The sequence below is a fragment of the Penicillium nucicola genome (genome assembly GCF_028828085.1).
Source record: "Penicillium nucicola strain IBT 29836 chromosome Unknown utg000010l, whole genome shotgun sequence".
In the NCBI taxonomy this organism is placed as follows: Eukaryota; Fungi; Ascomycota; class Eurotiomycetes; order Eurotiales; family Aspergillaceae; genus Penicillium; species Penicillium nucicola.
In genome coordinates, this window is record NW_026643134.1 from 2,286,033 (window position 1) to 2,307,414 (window position 21,382).

General features: G+C 46.9%; 9 protein-coding genes across 9 annotated transcripts; 5 read left to right on the forward strand and 4 right to left on the reverse strand.

Moving 5' to 3' along the window:
• Positions 1-926: 926 nt before the first annotated feature.
• On the reverse strand, positions 927-2,239 carry N7511_009416 (uncharacterized protein; the record flags this gene model as incomplete). Its single annotated transcript, XM_057131793.1, has 4 exons — positions 927-1,276; positions 1,344-1,541; positions 1,599-1,752; positions 1,811-2,239. The coding sequence occupies 4 exons, from the start codon at positions 2,237-2,239 to the stop codon at positions 927-929; spliced, it is 1,131 nt and encodes a 376-aa protein (XP_056979781.1).
• A 1,065-nt stretch (positions 2,240-3,304) lies between these two features.
• N7511_009417 (FAD-binding oxidoreductase) lies at positions 3,305-5,068 on the forward strand (the record flags this gene model as incomplete). The annotated part of the gene is made up of 3 exons (XM_057131794.1): positions 3,305-3,499; positions 3,584-4,066; positions 4,115-5,068. 3 exons carry the CDS (start codon positions 3,305-3,307, stop codon positions 5,066-5,068), a joined length of 1,632 nt encoding a protein of 543 aa, XP_056979782.1.
• A 625-nt stretch (positions 5,069-5,693) lies between these two features.
• On the forward strand, positions 5,694-7,588 carry N7511_009418 (glycoside hydrolase family 72 protein; the record flags this gene model as incomplete). The annotated part of the gene is made up of 3 exons (XM_057131795.1): positions 5,694-5,893; positions 5,946-5,971; positions 6,027-7,588. 3 exons carry the CDS (start codon positions 5,694-5,696, stop codon positions 7,586-7,588), a joined length of 1,788 nt encoding a protein of 595 aa, XP_056979783.1.
• Positions 7,589-7,960: 372 nt separating this feature from the next.
• Positions 7,961-8,463, forward strand: N7511_009419 (uncharacterized protein; the record flags this gene model as incomplete). The annotated part of the gene is made up of 4 exons (XM_057131796.1): positions 7,961-7,969; positions 8,065-8,136; positions 8,213-8,283; positions 8,394-8,463. 4 exons carry the CDS (start codon positions 7,961-7,963, stop codon positions 8,461-8,463), a joined length of 222 nt encoding a protein of 73 aa, XP_056979784.1.
• A 650-nt stretch (positions 8,464-9,113) lies between these two features.
• N7511_009420 (MBL fold metallo-hydrolase) lies at positions 9,114-10,124 on the reverse strand (the record flags this gene model as incomplete). Its single annotated transcript, XM_057131797.1, has 1 exon — positions 9,114-10,124. One exon carries the CDS (start codon positions 10,122-10,124, stop codon positions 9,114-9,116), a length of 1,011 nt encoding a protein of 336 aa, XP_056979785.1.
• Positions 10,125-11,171: 1,047 nt separating this feature from the next.
• N7511_009421 (uncharacterized protein) lies at positions 11,172-12,888 on the forward strand (the record flags this gene model as incomplete). The annotated part of the gene is made up of 4 exons (XM_057131798.1): positions 11,172-11,707; positions 11,761-11,841; positions 11,888-12,302; positions 12,367-12,888. 4 exons carry the CDS (start codon positions 11,172-11,174, stop codon positions 12,886-12,888), a joined length of 1,554 nt encoding a protein of 517 aa, XP_056979786.1.
• Positions 12,889-13,583: 695 nt separating this feature from the next.
• N7511_009422 (glycoside hydrolase family 16 protein) lies at positions 13,584-14,768 on the forward strand (the record flags this gene model as incomplete). The annotated part of the gene is given in 2 exon segments (XM_057131799.1): positions 13,584-14,398; positions 14,414-14,768. 2 exon segments carry the CDS (start codon positions 13,584-13,586, stop codon positions 14,766-14,768), a joined length of 1,170 nt encoding a protein of 389 aa, XP_056979787.1.
• A 371-nt stretch (positions 14,769-15,139) lies between these two features.
• On the reverse strand, positions 15,140-15,628 carry N7511_009423 (hydrophobin family protein; the record flags this gene model as incomplete). Its single annotated transcript, XM_057131800.1, has 3 exons — positions 15,140-15,160; positions 15,216-15,289; positions 15,343-15,628. 3 exons carry the CDS (start codon positions 15,626-15,628, stop codon positions 15,140-15,142), a joined length of 381 nt encoding a protein of 126 aa, XP_056979788.1.
• Positions 15,629-17,816: 2,188 nt separating this feature from the next.
• Positions 17,817-18,302, reverse strand: N7511_009424 (uncharacterized protein; the record flags this gene model as incomplete). Its single annotated transcript, XM_057131801.1, has 3 exons — positions 17,817-17,849; positions 17,909-17,982; positions 18,041-18,302. 3 exons carry the CDS (start codon positions 18,300-18,302, stop codon positions 17,817-17,819), a joined length of 369 nt encoding a protein of 122 aa, XP_056979789.1.
• Positions 18,303-21,382: the final 3,080 nt, after the last annotated feature.

Genomic DNA, 21,382 nt, shown 5'->3' on the forward strand with positions numbered 1-21,382 from the left:
ACTGATTCTTGTGCGATGTTTTTGTTGATTGTGTTCTTTGCGTTTGATATCGAGGATTGAAGACGCATTGCGGGAATTAAATACTCGAGGTCCCTTTGTTTGCAACTTGGGGCAGTATGATTTAAGTTCGAGAGACTTTGTGACATGTACATTGTTACTGGGATCAAAGGATAAGTCAAAATCTGGAAACAAGCTGAAGTTGAAATCGTCCAGTTTCTTTGACATTGGGACAATGGGAAGGTGGAACAAAGGCGGTTCCCGAGAACAGTACAGCTGCCCTTGTGTGTTTATTTTGGTCGATTCAATTACAGAAATAGGCCAAACAAAGGTTCTTGTTCTTATTCCACCATATCTGGATAGAACTTCGATATAACCATTGTTTATTTAGCAAACCCATTGTTGTCTAATACGCAGTTTCCCAAATGACATCAGATATAAATAGAATAATAAATGAAGTACCTGAAGAACCCTCTGGATGGTGTTTGTGAAAGCATCTGATAATCATCGATCGACAATATTGTGTATTTTGCGTGTCAAATTGACTCCTTGTAAAAGCTTACCTATTTTGAGCCGAATAATGGTCGTAATTCATCCAGCATTGGCCTAAAGGCCATTCATTCATAACCCCAATTTAAGGTTAGCAGAAGGGATATTGCCAAGGCGTGGTATTACCTAGTCTTCAGCTTGGTAAGACACGAATCTCCACGTCTTACTCTTGTGATCTGCCATCAAAGTCATAAAATCCCGGAAGGACAAAATTAACTGTCAAAAATCCGTCAAGCGCGATCTTCTTAACAAGATCGTCTCTCTACTGGGTTTCCGTCACTTAATTTTTGATTTATCGATCTTGACAATTCAAAGATCGAGTCTGATGGAAATTTGACCCGTACCAACTTTCCAAGGTTGTCATTATTTCTAAATATTAATCATACAAAGCGTGTTGTTCGGCCATAGTCACTTGATCGATCTTCCACCGTCACAGCAACCCCATAGTTCACCATAATTGTACCTCGATCAGATGGTTGAGCGAGTTTCTCTTGGCTGCTTGCTGGACTTGATGATCGATAGGCACTTGCAGACTGATATGTTTCCACCTTTCCAGTAAAGCTGCTCAGAGCAATGTCCCCGTTCCTCGGCCCGCCTGATCGATGTGACGGTATACCTTCACCGCCGCGACCTCTCATATTATACGAGTCGTATGGATAGGTAGCTTTGGAGGACGACATGCTGGTTCTGATGACGCGATAGAGACCGGGACAGCAACCTATCATGACAGCTATCAAGACGGTGGTGAGTAAGGTCCTTGAACATGCTATTTTGTGAAGTTCGACATGACTGCTTACCTATTGATGCCTCGATAGTTGCCCACAGGGCTAGCCATGATGTGGATGGGACTCCATTCACTGATTCCCCGAGCTGAACAACTCGGATAGTAGAGATGATGATACAAATCCACCCAAAGCAGAATAGGGCGCCGATACTTATTTTCTGTTTCGATTTCATTTTGAGATTCCAGATCAGGCGAAGAGGCAAAGCCATAACTGTAATGAGTCAGATTATCCGTAGTGTAGCCAATTCATGTGGAACGCGACGCATACTCGCTAGATCGGTAATGATATCCATCGCATATGCAAAGTATAGGCTGATAACGGCAGCGCGATGATCTCGTGGGGTAGAGCACACCCCCGCAGTGAACCAGGCATGGAAGCTTTCACACGAAACCCATGATGAGACAATGCAGGCGATGATAGACTGCGAGCGTTGAGTTAGCACATGGGAATACGTGCCAGCTGATCCGGAAAGTTCTTACCAGAACACAGAAAACCAAGATCACCCACCAAGCAATGATGTATGGCCTTCCAACCAATAATCGCTTATACATCGACAAGAGCGAAAATTTGATCATCCACAGACACAGCCATAGCGACGAGGTTGTGACGAAGAAAACTATCTGCAAATGGACTGAGTCTTCCAAAACAGTCGGATAAACGGTGATTGTGCCAGCCTTAAGTGCGGCCAGTCGGAAAATAGCAGGGGCGATGTAGATGTACAGAATGGCCAGCTCCAAAAAGAACAAATAAGCCAGAATCAGTAGGTAGTCCTCTGCTTTGAGATCTTTAGGTCGTCGAATTGCACCAGCAAATCGAGTACCCACAACAAGCGAGGTTAGCACAATCAACGCGATTCCTGTTCCTTTGATTGTTTGGGGCCCAAAATTGCCCGCCGAAGATGCTGCCATCGCTAACAGCGGGCAAAACTTGAATAAAATCCGAAGGATAGTGCGGGACGCCTAATATCCATATAAGCTCCTTCGATCGGAATTCTATCCCACATGGCTGTAGTCAGCTTCATTGTCCGTTTCAGAATGGCCACAGGCCTCGAATGCCTTAGAGACAGCTGCAGGGATGTTCAAACTCAGCCGAATACACACATAGAGCACGGACTCCAGGGTAGATTCCCCCACTACGGGCCGAGCCACTCAGACAAGTCAGACAGCGCCCAGGCTAATCACAATGGACGCCTCGAACTCCGGTGGCACCAGGGGACGGGCTGCCGGGCCGCCCAGCGAGAAATCATCATCCAAAAAAGAAAGACCAAAATATAGGAATTGGATTATTTTGACCTGGAAAACACCAGTTGATTAAGTATGCCGTTGTTACATGTGTGAAAGCAGGAAAAGGTTGATCCTGAGAAGACCACTCGCATGCTCTCATTGGTGGGCCGCGATATGCCACTAAGGATTGCCCCGATGCGTGGCGTTCTAAGCCCGGTCGCTTAACGCAAGGAACATTCGCCCCTTTTCAAGAATACCTTTGTCCCGGATAGAACGGGTATCGTGCGTCCTGTTTGAACCAAATAGTCACTTTTTCATTCAGTCCATCGGCATCTTTCGCCATGGCTCAAAGACTAGCTAAACGGCTTTGCCTTAATCCGGCAGAGTACGCTCCAGGCTTCCGTAGTAGAAACAACAAGTTAGTTTTCATAAAAAGACCGTTCGGATGTCCCACTGAATCGGTATATGCCGCTTCGCTTACAGATCGAAGCGAAATTGTCTCGCGCGTTTACTAAAAGTGGATGCGATGCCAGGGCCATGCCATGCTTCCCCTGAACAAAGCGTTCAACAGTGCACAGCGTAGTATATTCTTAAGTGCATCGGATCCGATCTGGATATAGTTTGATCGGTTAACTGGGGATTTAAAAAGAGGCCCTTCTTTCTCCACCTGTTTGCTTTTTCCTCCGAAATATTTTCTTGCGACGTCGCCTATTTAGTGGTGTTTTACCTCAGCCCATTGAGCTTGTCATCATGCATTCTTGGACCTTACTTGGCGGGTTATCTGCGGTTGGAGCTGTGATTGCTCAATCCACTTCATTTGAGCCAGCCAATTTCAATGTCACCAACGCATTGGAGGATTTAGGCGTGAACGTTTCGGACATCCCGGCCCTGCAATCGCTGTCTAGTATCCAATCGCGGTCTAGCCAGACATCTTGTTCCATTGCGGTTAGTGCCGAATGGCTTCAGATGAAGCCATCAATTCAGCCTCCCTAAATCTGAGCCAATACTGATTGTGTGTGTCGAATTTAGTGCGCAAGTCTGAGCTTCCTCTTTGGATCTAAGGTGTCAGCTCAAACTACTGCGGGCTATACGAACTTCACGAGTTCATTCTGGTCTGTGCAGCAAGAAGAGGTCCAGCCTCGGTGTGTTTTCCGGCCTACTGCGAACACAGACGTCAGTACTGCAGTCTTGCTCTCCCGTCTGACTGGCTGTGAGTTTGCGGCCCGAAGTGGTGGCCACGCTGCCTTCACTGGAGCTTCCAGCAGACCAGATGGAATTAGTATCTGGTTCAAGGATATGAACCAGGTCACTTTGAACAGTGACAAGTCTGTCGCCTCTATTGGACCTGGAAATAACTGGCTGTCGGTTTATTCTGCTCTCGAGCCTTACGGCCTCGCTACTGTTGGCGGTCGTGCCTCCAGCATTGGTGTTGGAGGCTTCGTGTTGGGTGGTGGTATCTCTTACCACTCCAACTTATATGGATGGGCTTGTGACAACGTTCAAAGCTTCGAGGTAAGATGACCTCCATCTTTCAGCCATTCAATTGCTCACAGAATTTAGGTCGTTACTGCTAGTGGTTTGATTGTCACTGCAAGTGAGTCCTCTTTCTCGGACCTCTACTGGGCTCTGCGTGGTGGTGGCAACAATCTTGGTCTTGTCACCAAATATAACCTCTACACCATCCCTGCGCCCGTTATGCGTGGAGGTGCCAGAAGCTTCCTTAGAGGCACCGTCTCTGACTCTGACTCTGGTTTCGACGATGTTATCAACGCCTTCATCAACGTCGCCAACAACGCCACCGTAGATGGCCATGCTCAACAATATGTTGCTTTCCTCCAGACCAGCGGAATGGACCTCGCCTCCGCTGAGCTGACCTACACACTGAACGTCACTGACCCAGAAATCTTCAAACAGTACAGAAGCATTCCTGCAGTTTCTGATGTTACAAGCACCAAGACCCTGGTTGAGTACGTCAAGTATCTCGAGAACGAGAACCCCTTTGGTCTTCGTGAGGTATACTGGCCCCTTGCCTTCCAGCTTGATGAGGACTTCTCCAACTGGGTCGTCACACTGTTCTACTCGATGATTCCCCAGATTGCCAATGTCACCGGCGCCCAGCCCGTCATCATTTATCAAGCTATCACCGAGCCCATGCTCAAAAACATGAACAACCACGGTGGTAACGCTCTTGGACTCGCTGGCTCGACTGGCCCCGTTCATCTGATGCACATTGCCTGCTGGTGGACAAACAAGTCCGATGACGAGACCATCTACAGCTTTGTCAACAGCTTCTGGGAGAAGGTCGTTGCACAGGCTAAGACCCTGGGTGTGTACAACGAGTACATCTACATGAACTACGCCAGCATGTTCCAGGATCCCGTCTCCGGTTACGGAGCGTCAAACAAGGCTCTGTTGAAAAGCATTGCGAAGAAGTATGATCCCGCGCAGGTTTACCAAACGCTCCAGCCCGGTTACTTCAAACTTGAGGGTGCTCCCGTCACTGGCTCATTCTGAAGACTCTGGCAAGGGATCTGAGCACGGTTCTCATCGGCTGGTCGAAAAGTTGACTCTGAAATATAGCTTGGTATCTAGAGTATAATGTAATATAAATCCATCTTGCATATGATAGTATAAGATTACTTTTTCGGCATAACGCGGTTAATAACATGTTGGAAGTATGAGTATCTGGCTACTTCGAAGCTTTCGCCTTCTTCTTCTTCTTCTGGTATACAATAAGAACGATATATAAGCCCCAAGAAGCGCTCCAAGGCGCGCTCTTGGCAATCTTTGTTTGTTTAATACACGGGAGCTATATGTGAATGTCAATGAAGGTTGTGTTTAAATATGCTGCATATCATCAAGAGATTTGTAAACATTCACAGCAGGATAGAAACTGTATATAATTTGTCAAATTGAGGGTAAAATAATTGGCTTCTAAGGTTTCGATCAAATTGAGAGTGGCACTTTCCTCAATCGTTGTTGTTTCCTCGCCATCGCTGCTGCCTCTAAAAATGTCACCTGCTTCTGTTTGGATCTTCTTGTATTCCCTCGCTTCGTAGTTTCTTCACGTCACACCAACGTGTGCCATCATCTTTCTGTCCTCTTGGTTTTTGTCTGCTTCCTTTCTCATCAGCTCAAGATGGCCACCAAACTCGCAATGCAAATGCTTACGTGCTTCCTTTTTGTCGCCGTCTTTCTGCGACTGGTGGACGCAGCCTCTGGCTCGGCCAGTGTTCCCCAGATCGAGATCAAAGTGAGTGCGGAAAGTCTCCGAGGTATCCAATCGCTGACCATCAAACAGGGCTCGAAGTTCTTCTATTCTAACAATGGAACTCAATTGTGAGTCCTCGTATCCCCTGTGAGAATCTGATCATTCTAATGCAGTTATCAGTTACATTCGTGGAATAGCCTATCAGGGTATGTTTACTGAGCTAATCGCATTATGGGAACTGAATTATAAATCTTGATCCAGAAGACTTTGATGCTCGCGGAGCAAACACAACCGAGTCGTCCGATGCCACCAAGTACCTCGATCCTCTGGTCAATCCCCATCAGTGTGCCCGCGATATACCCTATCTCCTTCAACTGCGGACCAATGTCATACGCACTTATGCCATCGATCCGACCAAGAACCACGATGCATGCATGAAGATGCTTGCTGATTCCGGGATTTATGTCATCACCGATCTGGCATCTCCTGATGTTTCCATTACTGCCGACTCGCCTTCTTGGACAATCGATCAATACGACCGGTACACCTCGGTCATTGATGCGTTTCATAGATATGACAATTTGATTGGCTTCTTTGCTGGAAATGAGGTTGTTAACCATGCAAATCAGTCTGCCGGTGCTGCCTTTGTAAAAGCTGCAGCGAGAGATATGAAGGCCTACATCAAGTCGAAGGGGTACAGGACATCCCTGGCCATTGGATACGCGACCACCGACCACGAACACGTCCGTCTGAAACTTTCTAGCTTTCTCAACTGTGGCGATCAATCAAACTCCATCGACTTCTTTGGCTATAACATCTACGAGTTCTGCGGAGACAGTAGTTTCAAGGCATCCGGTTACGAGAACCGGACACAAGAATACAAAGACTACTCGATCCCCATCTTTTTCTCGGAATATGGTTGCAACACTGTCAAACCACGCAAGTTCAAAGATGTTTCAGTGCTTTTCGGCTCCGATATGAACAGTGTCTGGAGTGGTGGCATACTTTACATGTACTTCGAGACGCCTAACGATTACGGCCTGGTATCCGCCTCAGATCTGTCCGTGAATACGCAATCAGACTTCCGATATTACTCAAATGAAATTGGAAGTGTCAATCCGACTGGCATTAACAGTGGCAGTTATTCTCCCACCAACTCACCTCAGGCCTGTCCCACTGTTGACGATACCTGGCGGGCAAAAGGAAGCCCTCTTCCTCCTTCTCCAAACAAGGAGCTATGCTCTTGCATGGTGGATACTCTGTCCTGTGTCGTCAAGAGCGACGTGAGCTCACATGACTTTGGGCCACTGTTTGGTCAGATTTGCGGAACTTCGAAAGGCGCCTGCGACGCCATCTCTGACAACGCCACATCCGGAGAATACGGCGCATACAGTGTGTGCTCTAGTCGTGATCAACTCTCGTTTATCTTTGATCGCTACTTCCATGCTCATAAACAAGTCCTTGCTGCGTGCGACTTCAATGGTGCGGCCACAATCCAAAGTGCGAAAAGTGCGACGGGAAATTGCAAGAAGTTGATTGAACAGGCCGGTGCAGCTGGGACAGGAACCGTTACCAATCATCCCACTGCTGCTGTAAGCTCCACTTCGAAGGGGGCTGCTGTCAGCTATGTGAGCCCAGCTACAGTCCAGGGGAGCCTCTCTTTTTGCAGTCACTCTTTGCGCCGCGGCTATGATCGCGGGTATCTTGATGGTGTCTCTTTAATCAGCTTTCGCAAGAAGACTCCTAGTCGTGTATTCGTAGTGAGTTGCGACACATTTATTTTATTGCTGGAAGTCGCCGGGTTTTATTTTGCTGAGTGTTGAATGAAACAAAGTCTCGACGACCCTTTCTTAATTATTGGATTAACCCGATGCTCTCAGAAATCAGTAATTATGGTGATGCAAAGACCATTAGGCTCTCTGTGAAAAGGCAAAGTCTCTTGTCCCGTGGTATGTATGGTATGCTATCCTCCAGTCAGGAACCTCCCTACTGGATCCGAAGTATACTGAATCGGGACTGGCGCGGGGAAGTTTTTTTTTTGTTTGCTGAGTCATGTATCCCCACGTGGAGATAACCCGCTCTTACTTTTTTTACAGAAAAATTACAGATTCCCCTCGACATCTGACTACGCATCCGTCGCATTTCATCCTTTTCTATTTCCCTATTTCACCGACCACGAGTCTCATACCGCAAATATGGGTAACGTAAGTGGAAATTCGAAACGCCCAGAGCAGATGCCATCAAACTCTCTTCGCTCCATCTCCGAGCCTCCGGTGGATTGACTGACAATGTTCCACAGGGAGCCAAGGCCACAATGAAGCGCGAGCGCAACCAGAAGGACGCCAAAACTGCCAAGTCCCAGACCAAGAGTGTATGTCACTACCAAATGGAATCAATGTCCATCGACTGTTCCCGGGTGCGACTGCTGACGTTGGTTGCAAATCTAGAACGAGAAGGCCTGCAGCATTATGTGCCAGACCTGCAGACAGACTTTCCTCCAGACTACCAAGGCCCCTGCGTATGTGATCCCCAGCCTGCGGCTATTTATGTCCTTATCGCTACGTGCACTACTCTCCGGCGCGGCTTTTTTTTTTCTCTACATGATCCTAACGAATTTTTACCGTTTAGTCTCCTCGAGCACGCCTCCAACAAGCACAACAAGGGCCTCGCTGACTGCTTCCCCGGTATTAGCGCATAAGATACCCAGCCCGGCGAATCGCAGATGAGTCTCTTTACGATATTACGGGTTAGCATGGCTTAAGGAGTTTTGATGGAAAGCGAGAATACCTGGGAACTACATTTGGGACTGCGGATACGCACCGTGGGTAGTTGTATTGGTGTAGTGCGGCGTGTGTGGTGTAGAGTATGTTCGCCGTTGGTGTGATTGCCTGCGATAGTGTTCTACGTATTCGAGTCATACATTTTATCTTTCTCTCCCTTGACGCTTGCCAATGATTTTGTTGTTTTACAAAAGGGAGGATATGTAGGTTGGATTGGTGGTTCCGTTCATCTTTTTCATCCATGGTCAGATATTCTACTTCCATTTGCCGACATGTGTAAAATACAACACATTCTTCGTCTATTCTTTTCGAAGACGTGCAATTGGTTATTGGTGCGCCTTTCAATTTCCTCTGAAATCATTCTTTGTACTTGTCCCCTACAGCTCATCTAGTGATGATCCATGAAATCCACACTGGATCTGGCGTGACCCACAGGTTGATGCTACTCCACATCCGGTAGATGATCTGCTCTTCAAATCCGAGTAGTTTTTGAGATTCCAGTAGGAGTCTCGCGATATCTTCACTGAAGAACCTCGGTCCTACCAGAGCCGGTGCCATATTATGCTGGCTACAGGGTCGTCGTGTCCCTGCCAAAATCTCGGAGAAAGCTCCAATGCAGTCTATCCTTCACCCCTTCAGCTTTCCAATTGTTGACATTCACCGGAAACAAACCGATCTTCCCAGCCAGGGAAGCATCATGTCCAATGATCACCAGCACATCTTCATTCGCATCAAACTGGCACAGTCTTTGAATAGAGGCTTTTGCAGCAACTTCGTCCACGGTGGCATCTGCTGGCATTTCATAAAATGGTTGGTTCAGGCTTTTCTGCGGATGAATATCGAGATAAAATGCCGCCGGGCACCCTCCCATCCTGGAACAAGTAACAGAGTCAAGAGGTTCTTGCTCGCTTGGTCGAAACGTTCCAGGGTAATGACAAATATCGCCAGCCAGGAAAACAAATGTGTCTCTGGCATGAGGTTCCGAACCAGAGACGGAGTCGGTAGCCACGGTGACCCTTGCTAAAGCTGCCAAATGTCCGATTGTGTGACCCGGGGCATTCAACAGGAACAAGCTTCCATCGCCGAAATAGTCGACCGCCTGAAATCCACCGATGGTTTGAATATTGGCGCCTTGCTGGATTGATATTTCCTGTATATTTCGCCCTTTCCAGTCTGCATCGATGAGAGACGAGTCAGGGTTGATCGGCCATCCTGGCAGATACGTAGTTTTGAAGTCTGGGCCAACAACAATATCCGTTGTCTTGGAGAATTGACTGAGGTCTCCCACGTGATCGAAGTGGTGGTGGCTCAGAATAACGGCCTCGATCTCATCTGGCGATATGTTATGTTTGCTGAGAATATCCGAGACATTCTCGTCGACGCTTAAATCCCAATCCGAATCAGATAAAAATTTCAGGACTGTGGGTGGTAGCGATGAAGGGTCTTTTCGCAGACCAAGATCGAAGAGCAGTTTTCGTTTGCTTGCTGTGTTTTCAATGAGAAAGGATAAAGATGGGATCTTCAAGGTTTGATGTTGCGGGATTGACGGTGTGAGTAGATGAGAAGTTGGCAGGCTCATACATGTACTTGACTCTGTTTGTGAGCGATATGCTGTGACGTATGGGGTATGTCTTGAGCTTTTGATGCAAGATCTTACTCGGAGACTTCATGCTTACCTGTCGATCACAGATATATTTACAGTTGTTGAACCTTTCGGTATTTGCAAACTGGGAAGCTCAAATCGGTTTCCCATCTTGCCGGGGAACTTTTCAATGCTGTTCTATCTGCCCGATCGATTTTTGCGAGTATCGAAGGCAGGACATGGAACTAATTTGTTGGTGAGTCACTCTCGGATACGGTGTTGGTGTAGTGGCCTGGTTTATCAGGCTGCATGGTCAAGGGCTTTCTCTTCATGTTCCATGAAGCCGGAAAACATCGTCAACTTACTATATCCCAGTTGGAACCCACAAATCCTGGGCCAGACCTGCTTGACTTATTGCGGTAAGGACGCCAATACCGATTGCATATCCTCAATTCTCCCCCTATGGAAAATGGAACCCAATTCCCAGGGATAGTAGGACGGCGATGAAACCCCAGATTTCGGGGAGCAGGACCCCGCAAATGTGCCTCATTGAACCCTGGCTAAGTGACGGCCCTGCTGATCAATCAAAATTTCTTCTGAGGATCGGAGGCTTGGGTTAGACATCTCCCGGTATAGCGATATTCCACCCCCTGTTCAATCCCCGGTCATTTCCTCTGCTAGCTCATGCATACCATATGCAGGGAATTATCCCTCCAATGGACGACTGAGAACATGGAATGTGAAAGTCCTGCATTTGTCCCCGGGTTTTCTCCCCCGCAACCCCGCTATATAGGGCTACTTCACTATGGAGTCCACCGGCACAGCGCTTTTCCCGTAATTGCTGGTCATCTCTCGCAACATGTTGTCTTCAATTCCCCGCTTTAGCATTCGGGTTCTAGTGTACTGCAAGAAGCACTCTGCCGTGTACTATGAACAAAAAAACTAGAACAAAAAACAAAATTCCGGGGTAAGTTATAAAAGGGCTTGCATTGCCTCGCAAAGAGATGAAATATTAATTTGACTCAACTCTAGTGGGTCGTAAAGATGCAGTTATTCACATTCCCCGTCCTCGCGGCTCTTACTTTGGATGCTTTGGCTGTTCCTACTATCAGCCCTAGAAGCAATGCCGGCTCTGGTCTGATTGTTGAGACAACCTCTGGGTCAGTCAGAGGCTTTGTCAACCATACCGCTCCTAATGTTCGACAATTCCTCGGTGTTCCCTTTGCGGAGCCTCCGGTGGGAGACCTTCGCTTTGCCCGGCCGCAGACGAAGAAGCACGGTGGCGCTATCAATGCTTTGTCGCTTCCCAACTCTTGCATGCAGCAATTTGACACCAACTCATCAACAATCTACACGGAATATGAGTCTGAATTCCTCGTTAGCGGTGGAAACTCTGAAGATTGTCTGTATCTTTCTATCTGGGCACCCAGCCTTAAGGGCATTCAATCGCAACAGCGCCCGTTGCCAGTTCTGCTGTATATTCCGGGAGGTGGCTTTACTAGTGGTGGCCAGGCATCTCTATACAAGATTCCTGACAAATGGGTTCAGCGAACACAGTCTCACATTGTTGTTATCATGAAGTAAGCTGGATCATGATTTGCTATGGAAGTATGGGCTGACATCTTATGACCAGTTATCGTGTCAATGTTTTCGGGTTTCCTAATGCGAGGGGACTGGAAGACCAAAACGTGGGGCTTTTGGATCAAAGACTGGCGTAAGTCAACAACAGCCTGGAGAATCCTCAACTGACCCATCGATAGTGTCGAGTGGGTCTATGCCAATATTGGAAATTTCGGCGGCGACTCAAAGAGGATAACACTGTGGGGTCAATCTGCTGGAGCTGGCAGTGTTGCCGTGTATCCGTATGGATATCCTGATGATCCCCTGGTTGCCGGTTTGATCGCAGACTCCGGGGGTCCGGGTATCGTCAGTGGAAGTGATGTAGCCCACACAAACTTCACTTTCTTGGCTGGACTGGTCGGATGTAAGGGGCTCAGCGCTGAGAAGGAATTGAGCTGCGTCAGAAAGGTACCAGCTCAGACTCTTGAAAATGCGCTATCATATTATTCCGGCAATGATACGTTACCGTCCATCTCGTTCAAACCAGTCATTGATAACAAGACTGCTTTTTCAAACTGGACCGAGCGGATATTGGATGGAAAAATTGCCAAAACAGTCAGTATTATCGCCTTTCCTGGTCCAATGGTAAATATAATATTAACGCAATTAAATTACATAGCCCATGATCATTGGCAGCAACTCAAATGAAGGTGCTGGCTTTGTCTCCTTCACCCCCAGCGGACCTGGGGAGCAAGCCCTAGCCGGTGCTACTAAGATTATCAGCTGCCCCGTCGCATCAGAAGCTAAGAACCGCCACCTTGGCGGCCTTCCAACCTACCGATACGAATACGCTGGCAATTTCACAAACATTTCGCCGCTGCCTTGGTTTGGTGCCTACCATAGCTCAGAGCTACCTTTGCTCTTTGGGACACATTCCGAGTATGGCGGCGCCTCGTCGAAGTTCGAATGGGAGGTCAGCTACGCTATGGAGGCATTATGGCTAAGCTTTGCCGAGGATCCCACGCGCGGTCCTGTCCGTGCAGCGATAGGGGATGTTGCCCCGAACCCAACAAAGGAAGGTTACTTCTCCTGGCCCCAGTTTGAAGGGGGGTCCGGTGATATGGTATTGTTTGCCAAGGACAACACATTGATGCAGCTAGTGTCCTCTGAGAGTATCGATACCTCGTGTTCGGTTTCATAGATTTATCTCGCTCGGTTTTCCCGAAGACAGATATACCTCCCCTTATATATCGTGAGATCCAATCCAAGTACAGGCGTCATCGTACTCCTGAACGCCACTTTTAACGGTCATTTCCCTGATTTAATTAGCGTTGTCTCTGATTCGGGCAAACAGAATGACTGCATTGTTTTCTCGAACATTTTCGTTCTAGCGGATGTTGGCGGGATGAATCAATTAGCGCGACCAATCATCGCTCTCAAAAGACCGGTGCCTGAATGGTTCGCTAACTAAATCGAGCAAACTTCTCCATCTAATTTGTCAAAGTGGATATAAAAAGCATTAGCGTGCAGCCAAGCTTCGCAGGCTTCGCAAGCTCGCGTCGGTCTCGGAGATAAACTCACAAACAATTTTACACGCTAGGCTTGAACCAGCATAGATGGCTTCTAATTACAGGTGGAATCATCGATAGATATTTTAGCCTCGCTTATTGACCTCCCTATTCTTGATTTCGCTGTCAGTGACAGTGAATTTCCAATTTTCACATTCAGACATGGACACTTTCATTCCAAACCCTTGAGGTTCTCCGCGATATACCCGTTCGATTTTCTGTCCGCTCACGCCCTTTCTGAACCGCATCAGCTGCACCGTCATAGCCAGTCGGCCGATTCGGATCGGACCGAACCAACCGTGCTGACGCGGGACATAACACAGCCATCATGAAGTTCTTTTCTACCTTTCTTTTTGCAGCATTGAGTGCTCTACTCAATGTCACCAATGCCGAATACACCGGCACGGATTGTAATCCCCTCAACAAGACGACTTGCGACCCCGATCCTGCCCTAGGCACCGAGCACACATGGCTGTTCAACTCGACTCTCGATAGCGAATTATGGAACATGGAAACCGGAACCATAGACTATACCTCTGAAGGAGCAGACTTCTCAATCAAGACCGAAAATGCATCGACCCTGCTAGTTTCGAACTTCTATATTTTCTTCGGAGTCATGGAAGCGCACGTCAAAATGGCCAAAGGAGCCGGAATCATCAGCAGTGTGATTCTGCAGTCAGACGACCTGGACGAGATCGATTGGGAGTGGGTGGGATATAACACTAGCGGGGTTCAATCGGACTTTTTCGGAAAGGGAAATACGACTACCAGTGATCGAGGAGGATATCATGCTGTTTCGAATGCCGACACCGAATGGCACAACTATACCTCATACTGGGATAAAGACCGTCTTGAGTGGTGGATCGATGGCGACCTCGTGCGCACAGTGAACTACTCCGAGCCATTGACTGTCTATGGCAAGAATTATCCGCAAACGCCGTGTCAAGTCAAGGTTAGCAATTGGCCAGTGGGTGTGGAGGGGCAGTCTGTTGGTAATCTCGAATGGGGTGGTGGTTTGGTCAACTGGACGAATGTGCCATTTACTATGTCGGTGCAGAAGATCCGCGTGCAGGATTTCCACACTGGTAAAGAGTACAAATATTCAGGCCAGACTGGAACCTACGAGAGTATTGAAGTGGTCGGGTGAGTTGTTCCAAGTTACCTGGGAGTGGATCTCTGTGTTATTGTCTGGTGGCTAACTCCTGTGGACAGTGGAAACTCGACCGCAAAGACCGAAATAAACAAAAAGGCAGCAGAGACCTTGGCCCAGAAATGGGATGACCTAGGAACTGGTGCACATATCGGTGTTTATGTTGGCGCTTCCGTCGCGGGTGCCCTTATTATCGGTGCATTCGCATGGTTCTGCTTTCGACAACGGCGAGATGGAAGACTTCAACGTGCGCTCCACGATGGCCAGAGTGAAGCGGAGCTCACGACATTGGCAGAAAACAAAATGAGGTGGAGGCAAAGCGAACTATTCCGCCAGAACCAGAAGTATCAGCCTGTTCCTTAACTTTGATCGAAGCGTTATTTCATTATATTACGTTTTTCTTTATGTATTTCCAAGCGGGTTTCTTGTTTCAGTGACTGGTGAACATGTATAACATGGTAGTTTCACACAAATGTCCGCTGATGCTGGGTCTTTGATTACGAGGGCATGGGAAGGGTTTTTACAAGTAGGATTAGATAAGGAAACATGCATCCACACAAAGTAAGGATTGCGCTTGTATTTGATTATTAGCGGGTCACTAAAAGGTACTAAAGGCCGACATATTGCGAAAAATAGGCACAAGGTTAAACAGCCAGCGAAACGACAAGTTTTCATGTAGGAAGCGATGATTTTCAAACATGCGTCTGAGGGACATCTTCCTAGACTGTTTGCACTTAGGAATCGATGGCGGTACACTATCGAAGGCGTTAATTGCGGTTCTGTGCTTAATAACTCGAAGTGTTTGCTTACCTTGCCGGTGCCCTCGGGGCAGCAGGCAATGATGTTCTTGCAAGAGGGACCCTCGTTGGTGTCCTTGGTCTGGGCTGTATGATGTTAGTATTTCATGCGTTGGTACATAATGTAGTGTCAAACTAACCCAGGACGTTAAGGTCGTCAAGAGCGCTGGTCTTGGCACAGGCGGCATCGTCGTTGCCGAGGAGGCCGTTCAGAGCACCCTTGGCGAGGAGGTTACCGAGGATACCATCGCCGGAGAGAGTCTCCTTGGAGTCACAGCAGGCGATGTCGCCAGAGCTGCACTGCTCCTTGGCACCACCGAGGGCAGCGGAGTTGCTGAGGACCATGTTGGTCTTCTGGGCAACCGGGGCCATAGCGGCAACGGACATGGCCAAGGCCAGGATGGTGGTGAAGCTGGTCATCTGCATTTTGATGGATTGGAAGATTGAACTTGGTTTGATAGAGGAAGTGAAGAGATGTGAAGTGTGATGATGAAATCTACTGGTGGGATGATGAGAGGTAATTTATACATTTGTGTTTGACCCCTATGGTCCTTATTTGTGACGTAGATACCTGTAATAGACAAGGAATGTGACCCTGAACCGCTGCGAGGGCTATTCCAGGAGCAATTTCATACAGAAATGGTACAATACTACGCCTCTCCAGCGATCGTCGGGAATGTCAATCCGGGAATCCAGAATGACCAACCCAACCACCGCTTTGCTAGGAGTCTACAGCGGAGACAATTGTCTTTTTCAACACAGTAAGTTTAATGCACTAAGTCAGCTGGACTTTATTGAGCTTGTAGCTTGGTTCTATAGTATATTGAAATCAAATAGAGTTTGTGATCATTTCTATACTTAGGCCGCCAACAAAGCGCATGTCTACACTAGAGAACCGAACAAATGTGGCAAGGTAGTGGATGACGCTTGACATGTCCCCAGAAGAAGCGAAATGAATCATCAATGAGCTGTTCCGTAATTCAACTGTCTATGTAAGTAGTGGCCATCTCGCCGTGTTCATGATACCCATGAGCCCCTGGTGGAGAGAAGCCCTAAGCGGGAAGTGGGACCAGGGGCGACAAGTCCCCGGCGAATGCAACGGTCCCAAAAATAAATCTCCCGACCAATTAACGGCTTATTGAGATGACGCTGCATATGTAAGCTGGAGCTCCACGGCGATGATCGTATCATTAAATTCCGGATATTGTTTCCAGGAGCGCGACCGGACGACCCTCTCCGCTTCCTCGGTGGAACCAAAGCTCTCATATAGGCAGTGATGGCCGTCCAAACTGAGAAGTAGGAGTCATGGTCGTAGCAATAACGGCATTTGGTCACAGTAGAATGCAGCAAATCAGATTCTCCGCCTAAATTGGGCTTGATCAGCATTTGAATGTTATCTGGCTTGGGCAACGAACTTTTGAATCAAGTTTGGTCCAACAAAGGCAATGCTAGACTACGAAATCAAATGGACCATTCACATTCATTTTGATGAATACAATCACCCTAGCTTTCCTACCACTATCAAAGTTGAGGCTGGGTCAAGAATGCCACAAAGAATGTTGATCGGAGAATACTTGTAGCTCTGCGTTGCTAGCCGGCTAGGTCAGATAAGGTCCAGACTTTGGCTTGTAAAGGTTTCCTGCTTGCATTGATCTCCTAGTATTGTCGTTGTGAGTGAAATTGTCTACGCGTCTATGTACGTTCAGCCTTGCCTTGCTTCGCATTGGCCTTGGCAATGAATAATTCAGGTATCTCTCTTCGACTTTCTAATTCTTAACTTACTACCACCCAATGACGTATGTCTGTGTCGTTTTAGTTCAGCCACCGATTTAAGTTTGCTTGTAGCCTTTCTGTGTGCTATCAATGATCGACATTGGAGTGGAAAATGCATCCAACTGATCGCAAGAGAACCTTGCTGTATTCACCTAGCACGTGTACCAAACACCTGATTTAATCCAAGGGTCATCCTCTCGCATTGATGATGCACTTTCTTGAATGTGTATATGTCTCTTTTTCTGTATTCCTGCGGGTGTCGGTGATCTAACGTTATCGACTTGGGTCCATTCTGTAGAATTAGCAGTCTATGCCTTTTCGGGGTTGTCTCGTATTTGGAAGATGTGTGATCCCACATAGCAAAAGAAAATTGGGCTTTACGATCGTGTGACAAAAGTAAACTTAATGATCGTACTCAATGCTGGATGGCATCTCCTACATTTAGTGTGATTATCAATAAGATGAATTCTACGTAATGGTAGTGAAATGTCGGAAATATATTTTGGTCCTGCGCAGAACGCATTGCAGTCGAAGCTATGGTCACATAATCATTAACTTTTTGAACCACGACCAGGTCGTGGTGAAATGGGTTAACGCATGCAAGGAAAAGGCTGGGGTCAGGATCTCAGAGGTGAAAAGAATTACAGTAGAACATTTCTTTTAAGAGACTCCTAATGTAGGATAGTTTTTTTGATTCCTTTCAAAAAGGTGGATTATTTATATTGACTTGAAAGAGCTGCTATATATTGCTCCACACAGCAAGGGTGCCACATAGGGAGAACAAGCCAATGTAAGCCCGAGATTAGTCCTTGTGCACATCCTGTTTCTTCGAAGTCTTAATCTATTTGCTGCCGGAGTTGTCGACAGCGATGCACTGATAGTTTGCGTGGTTAGACTCTTGGTGATCTTGATTGGGGGTTTGGAATGGCTTACCTCCTTGGTTCCCTCAGGGCAGCAGGCAATGATGTTCTTGCAGACGGGACCGGAGTCGGTGTCACGGGTGGAGGCTTTCGCATACGTTAGTCTCTGGTTTCGTGATATAGATCTTCCGCGGCAATCACATACACAAAATGTTCAGGTCGTCCAGGAGGCTGGTCTTAGCGCAGGCAGAGTTGGAGTTGCCGAGCAGACCGTTGAGGAGACCTCCAGCGAGGAGGTTTCCGAGAATACCATCGGCCTCGGTCTCCTCCTTGGAGTTGCAGCAGGAGATATCGCCGGTGGTGCACTGGCTCTTGGCGCCATCCATGGCGGCGGACTCGGAGAGCTTGGCCCCAATGACCACGGAGGCCATGGAGAGAGCGAAGGCAGCGGTTCCGATGAACTTCATTTTGAATATTTGATTGAAAAAAAGGTTGGATGAAGTGAAGGTAGAGAATTTGATGTGTGTTGATCAGGAAAATTCATCCTGACTTCAAACAGCAGCTTTATATCATTTCGACCTAAAGACCCAATGCCACTTCAATCGACTCGAGATGGAGTCTTGTCTGTTTTCGTCAGAGACTAGATGCTACATCTTCATATTCGAGCCTGTCTCAGAAATCTCTGCTGTTCGCTTCCGATGCACCGACTTCCGCTCTTGGATGAGTGTGATGTGGAGAGCTTCTGGGCCAGTGGAAATGCAAGGACAGTATCTCCGTGTTGACCAATGTACGGTTCTTGGTGGATTAGACGGTCCACCGTTCCCCAGTCTGAATGCAACCTTCTCTCTTCTTTGCATGACAAGGTACCATGCATCAAGGTCTCCACTTGAAACAGTCGATCATTGTTGATTGAGTTTGGCCTAATATAGTGTCCGAGATAATATCTGGGGTGAAAAGTTTGTTGGATATGAGGCATTTTCAATCCCTTTCACAGCATCAAAGTTTGACCAACCCAAGTCTGAGTGCTCAAAGTATCTTTCCTGGCCCTAACAGACTTTTTCCGCTCTCCCCTCTTCTCCAGCGCTCTCCAGAACAGTCGCCGGTTCCAGCCCACTGACTAATCATGACGTCAACACATCCCCTTGACGCGGACCTGACCCTTGAAGGGACTGTTACATCCGCATACAACTGCTATTGTGCTGTTGAATCAAATCATCCAGCGTCTATTTTCCACGGTGAACCCCTCTGATCGTAAAGATTCGAATCATTTTAGAGAATTTGCTCTCAGTAAAGCCCGTATCTAGGGCATTTGATGAGACACATGTTCCACAGTCGCGTGCGCATTCTTCGCGGGATCTCAAGCCACTCGAGACAATTGTTACGCACTCGCACTGAGAACGGTGGTGATTGGTTCAAACCCCGGGAGCAACCGCAAGCGGATTTGCGTAACAAGACAAGCTACTAGAGCTTAGGGGCCACACTGGAGAAAAATATGGAACCCTGTGTTCTCTTTTTTTTTGAAAGCCAGTATGATCGAAGCAGGTGAATTTGACACTAAAAATTCCGTACTGGCAAGTCTTTCTGCACGGAATGAGGTCGTTCAAATGTGCCTTGGGTCTTCATCGTAATAAGAGAAGACTAAATTGATCAGAATTCTTCTCCAGTGCTACGCTGGATATGGCAGCTCTGATGCTGATCATTGAATGCATGTCTGATTCATGTCTGGGTTGTGCCTTTTTCATCAAACGTCCGATCTTGGTGAATGAACCTCAGCATAATACCGGATAAGGGGAGCGTAGTATATTTGCCCAGCATTACAGTCTTTGGTCAAGATGACTACTTCGTAACGTGTAGCATAACCATAAACTGTTGTAATGTTAACAGGAGACCGTGAAATTCAGCACTTCAACCATTTATGGAGGCAACAGTCGAGTCAGAACCAAGAATACATAATGAGAAATAAAGAGAAACCCGAAGACAAAAAAACACAGGAAAGGCCAAAGTAGCCAACCCAGATAACGGGCTCCAAAGCATCACGATGAAAATGAATGTAAAGGATATTCGATTGCTATAGCTAAGATCAACAAAGTGATACCACCAATAAATGGGTCCCATTTTAGCCCTTTTTAAGTATTATAATTTATGTCAAATTATTAACATTTTGATGAATTGGCTGAATTACCGGCCCTCTTCAAGCAGCCCACTCATTATATCTGAGTCTGCTAGCACCCCTACGCAACTCATGTACCCCGAGTGTCCAAATGTCCAAAGTTTATTGCTACTTTAGGTAAATGTGACAAAATTGTATGTAAATCGGAACTATTCCTTTGATTCTAGGTCATCAATCATAGAAACAAAAGATACTTCTATTTGCTATGCTGCCACATAGTTAAATGAAGTATTGAGTGCCCCCTAAGTCCAAAAGTTGTAAGTATTTTTGATTGATGATTTATCGAACGCATTAAAATGCTCAGAATTGATGTACTGAAGACTGGATGTAAAATACAATACTCAAAAAGCGCTAAAATGTTACTTGTTCCTTGGCGGCATGAATTTGTGGCTTTTTAGTCTTAAACGCAATAAAAGGTTAGACATACACCGTTTCTGTCCCATTGGAAGCTAGCGAGTGATTAACTCTCAAGAAAAGTTAAAACAGTAAATTCCCATGAGTCCTGATCAGTTCAACCCCGATTTTAAAGTTCTCTGACATCAGTATTCAGTTTTGAAGGTTTGAAGGGTTGAAGGCCTTGGCAGGGTGGGTGGCATAAGTAGGCAGAAATAATGATTCTCAATATAGCGAATATGGGGAACTATGCTCCTTGAGGCTGTTGTGGAAGCCGTTTCTGATCTCGACTTTCTGGTCCTCTGAGAGCTCGAAACCTCGAAAGCTAATACAACACTAACACTTCCTTAGTGCGATGGCCTCTTTCCCTCTTTTTTCTTAGATAGATGTCTCAGTACGCAGCATCCACATCCCCGGCTGCAACATCCACCTTAACCCGAAAAATCCTGAACCGTTTCTTTGCGCATAAGCGATTTAGAATCTCATCTTATGCTATCGTATGCTTCCTTAAGTGAGGTGATAAGCATATTCTCTGCTCGGTATAGACCGTGCTCGTGTTAGGCGAGAAGCCTTTGAGCCTCTTCAAGCTAAGTAAGACTCGATAGCTATGGCCTTTTGAGGGGCAATTATTCTATAGAGTGAATTTTTCTCAAGCTGCGATACCTCGCGTAGAGCGAGCTCGGCGCGAATCAAATCAATGGTGCAGGATCGGAGGGGCGTTGTTGTCCCGCAATACATATACAAATCATTATATCGATTCAATAGGGATTCTATGCTTGCTGAAGCGTTTCACGATCCTCAGGTGGAGAGTTGAGCGTGGCAATTAGGACTTACAATATTTATTAAGTCTCTCTGTCCTGAATAGATGGGAGAGATGAGGAGATATCCAAAAGAAATCTTCAATAATTAGTAAAAGATATTGAAAGGTTGAGGCGGTGACATTACCGACAAGTAAATTTTCCAAATTCAATCAACCTCTTGCAG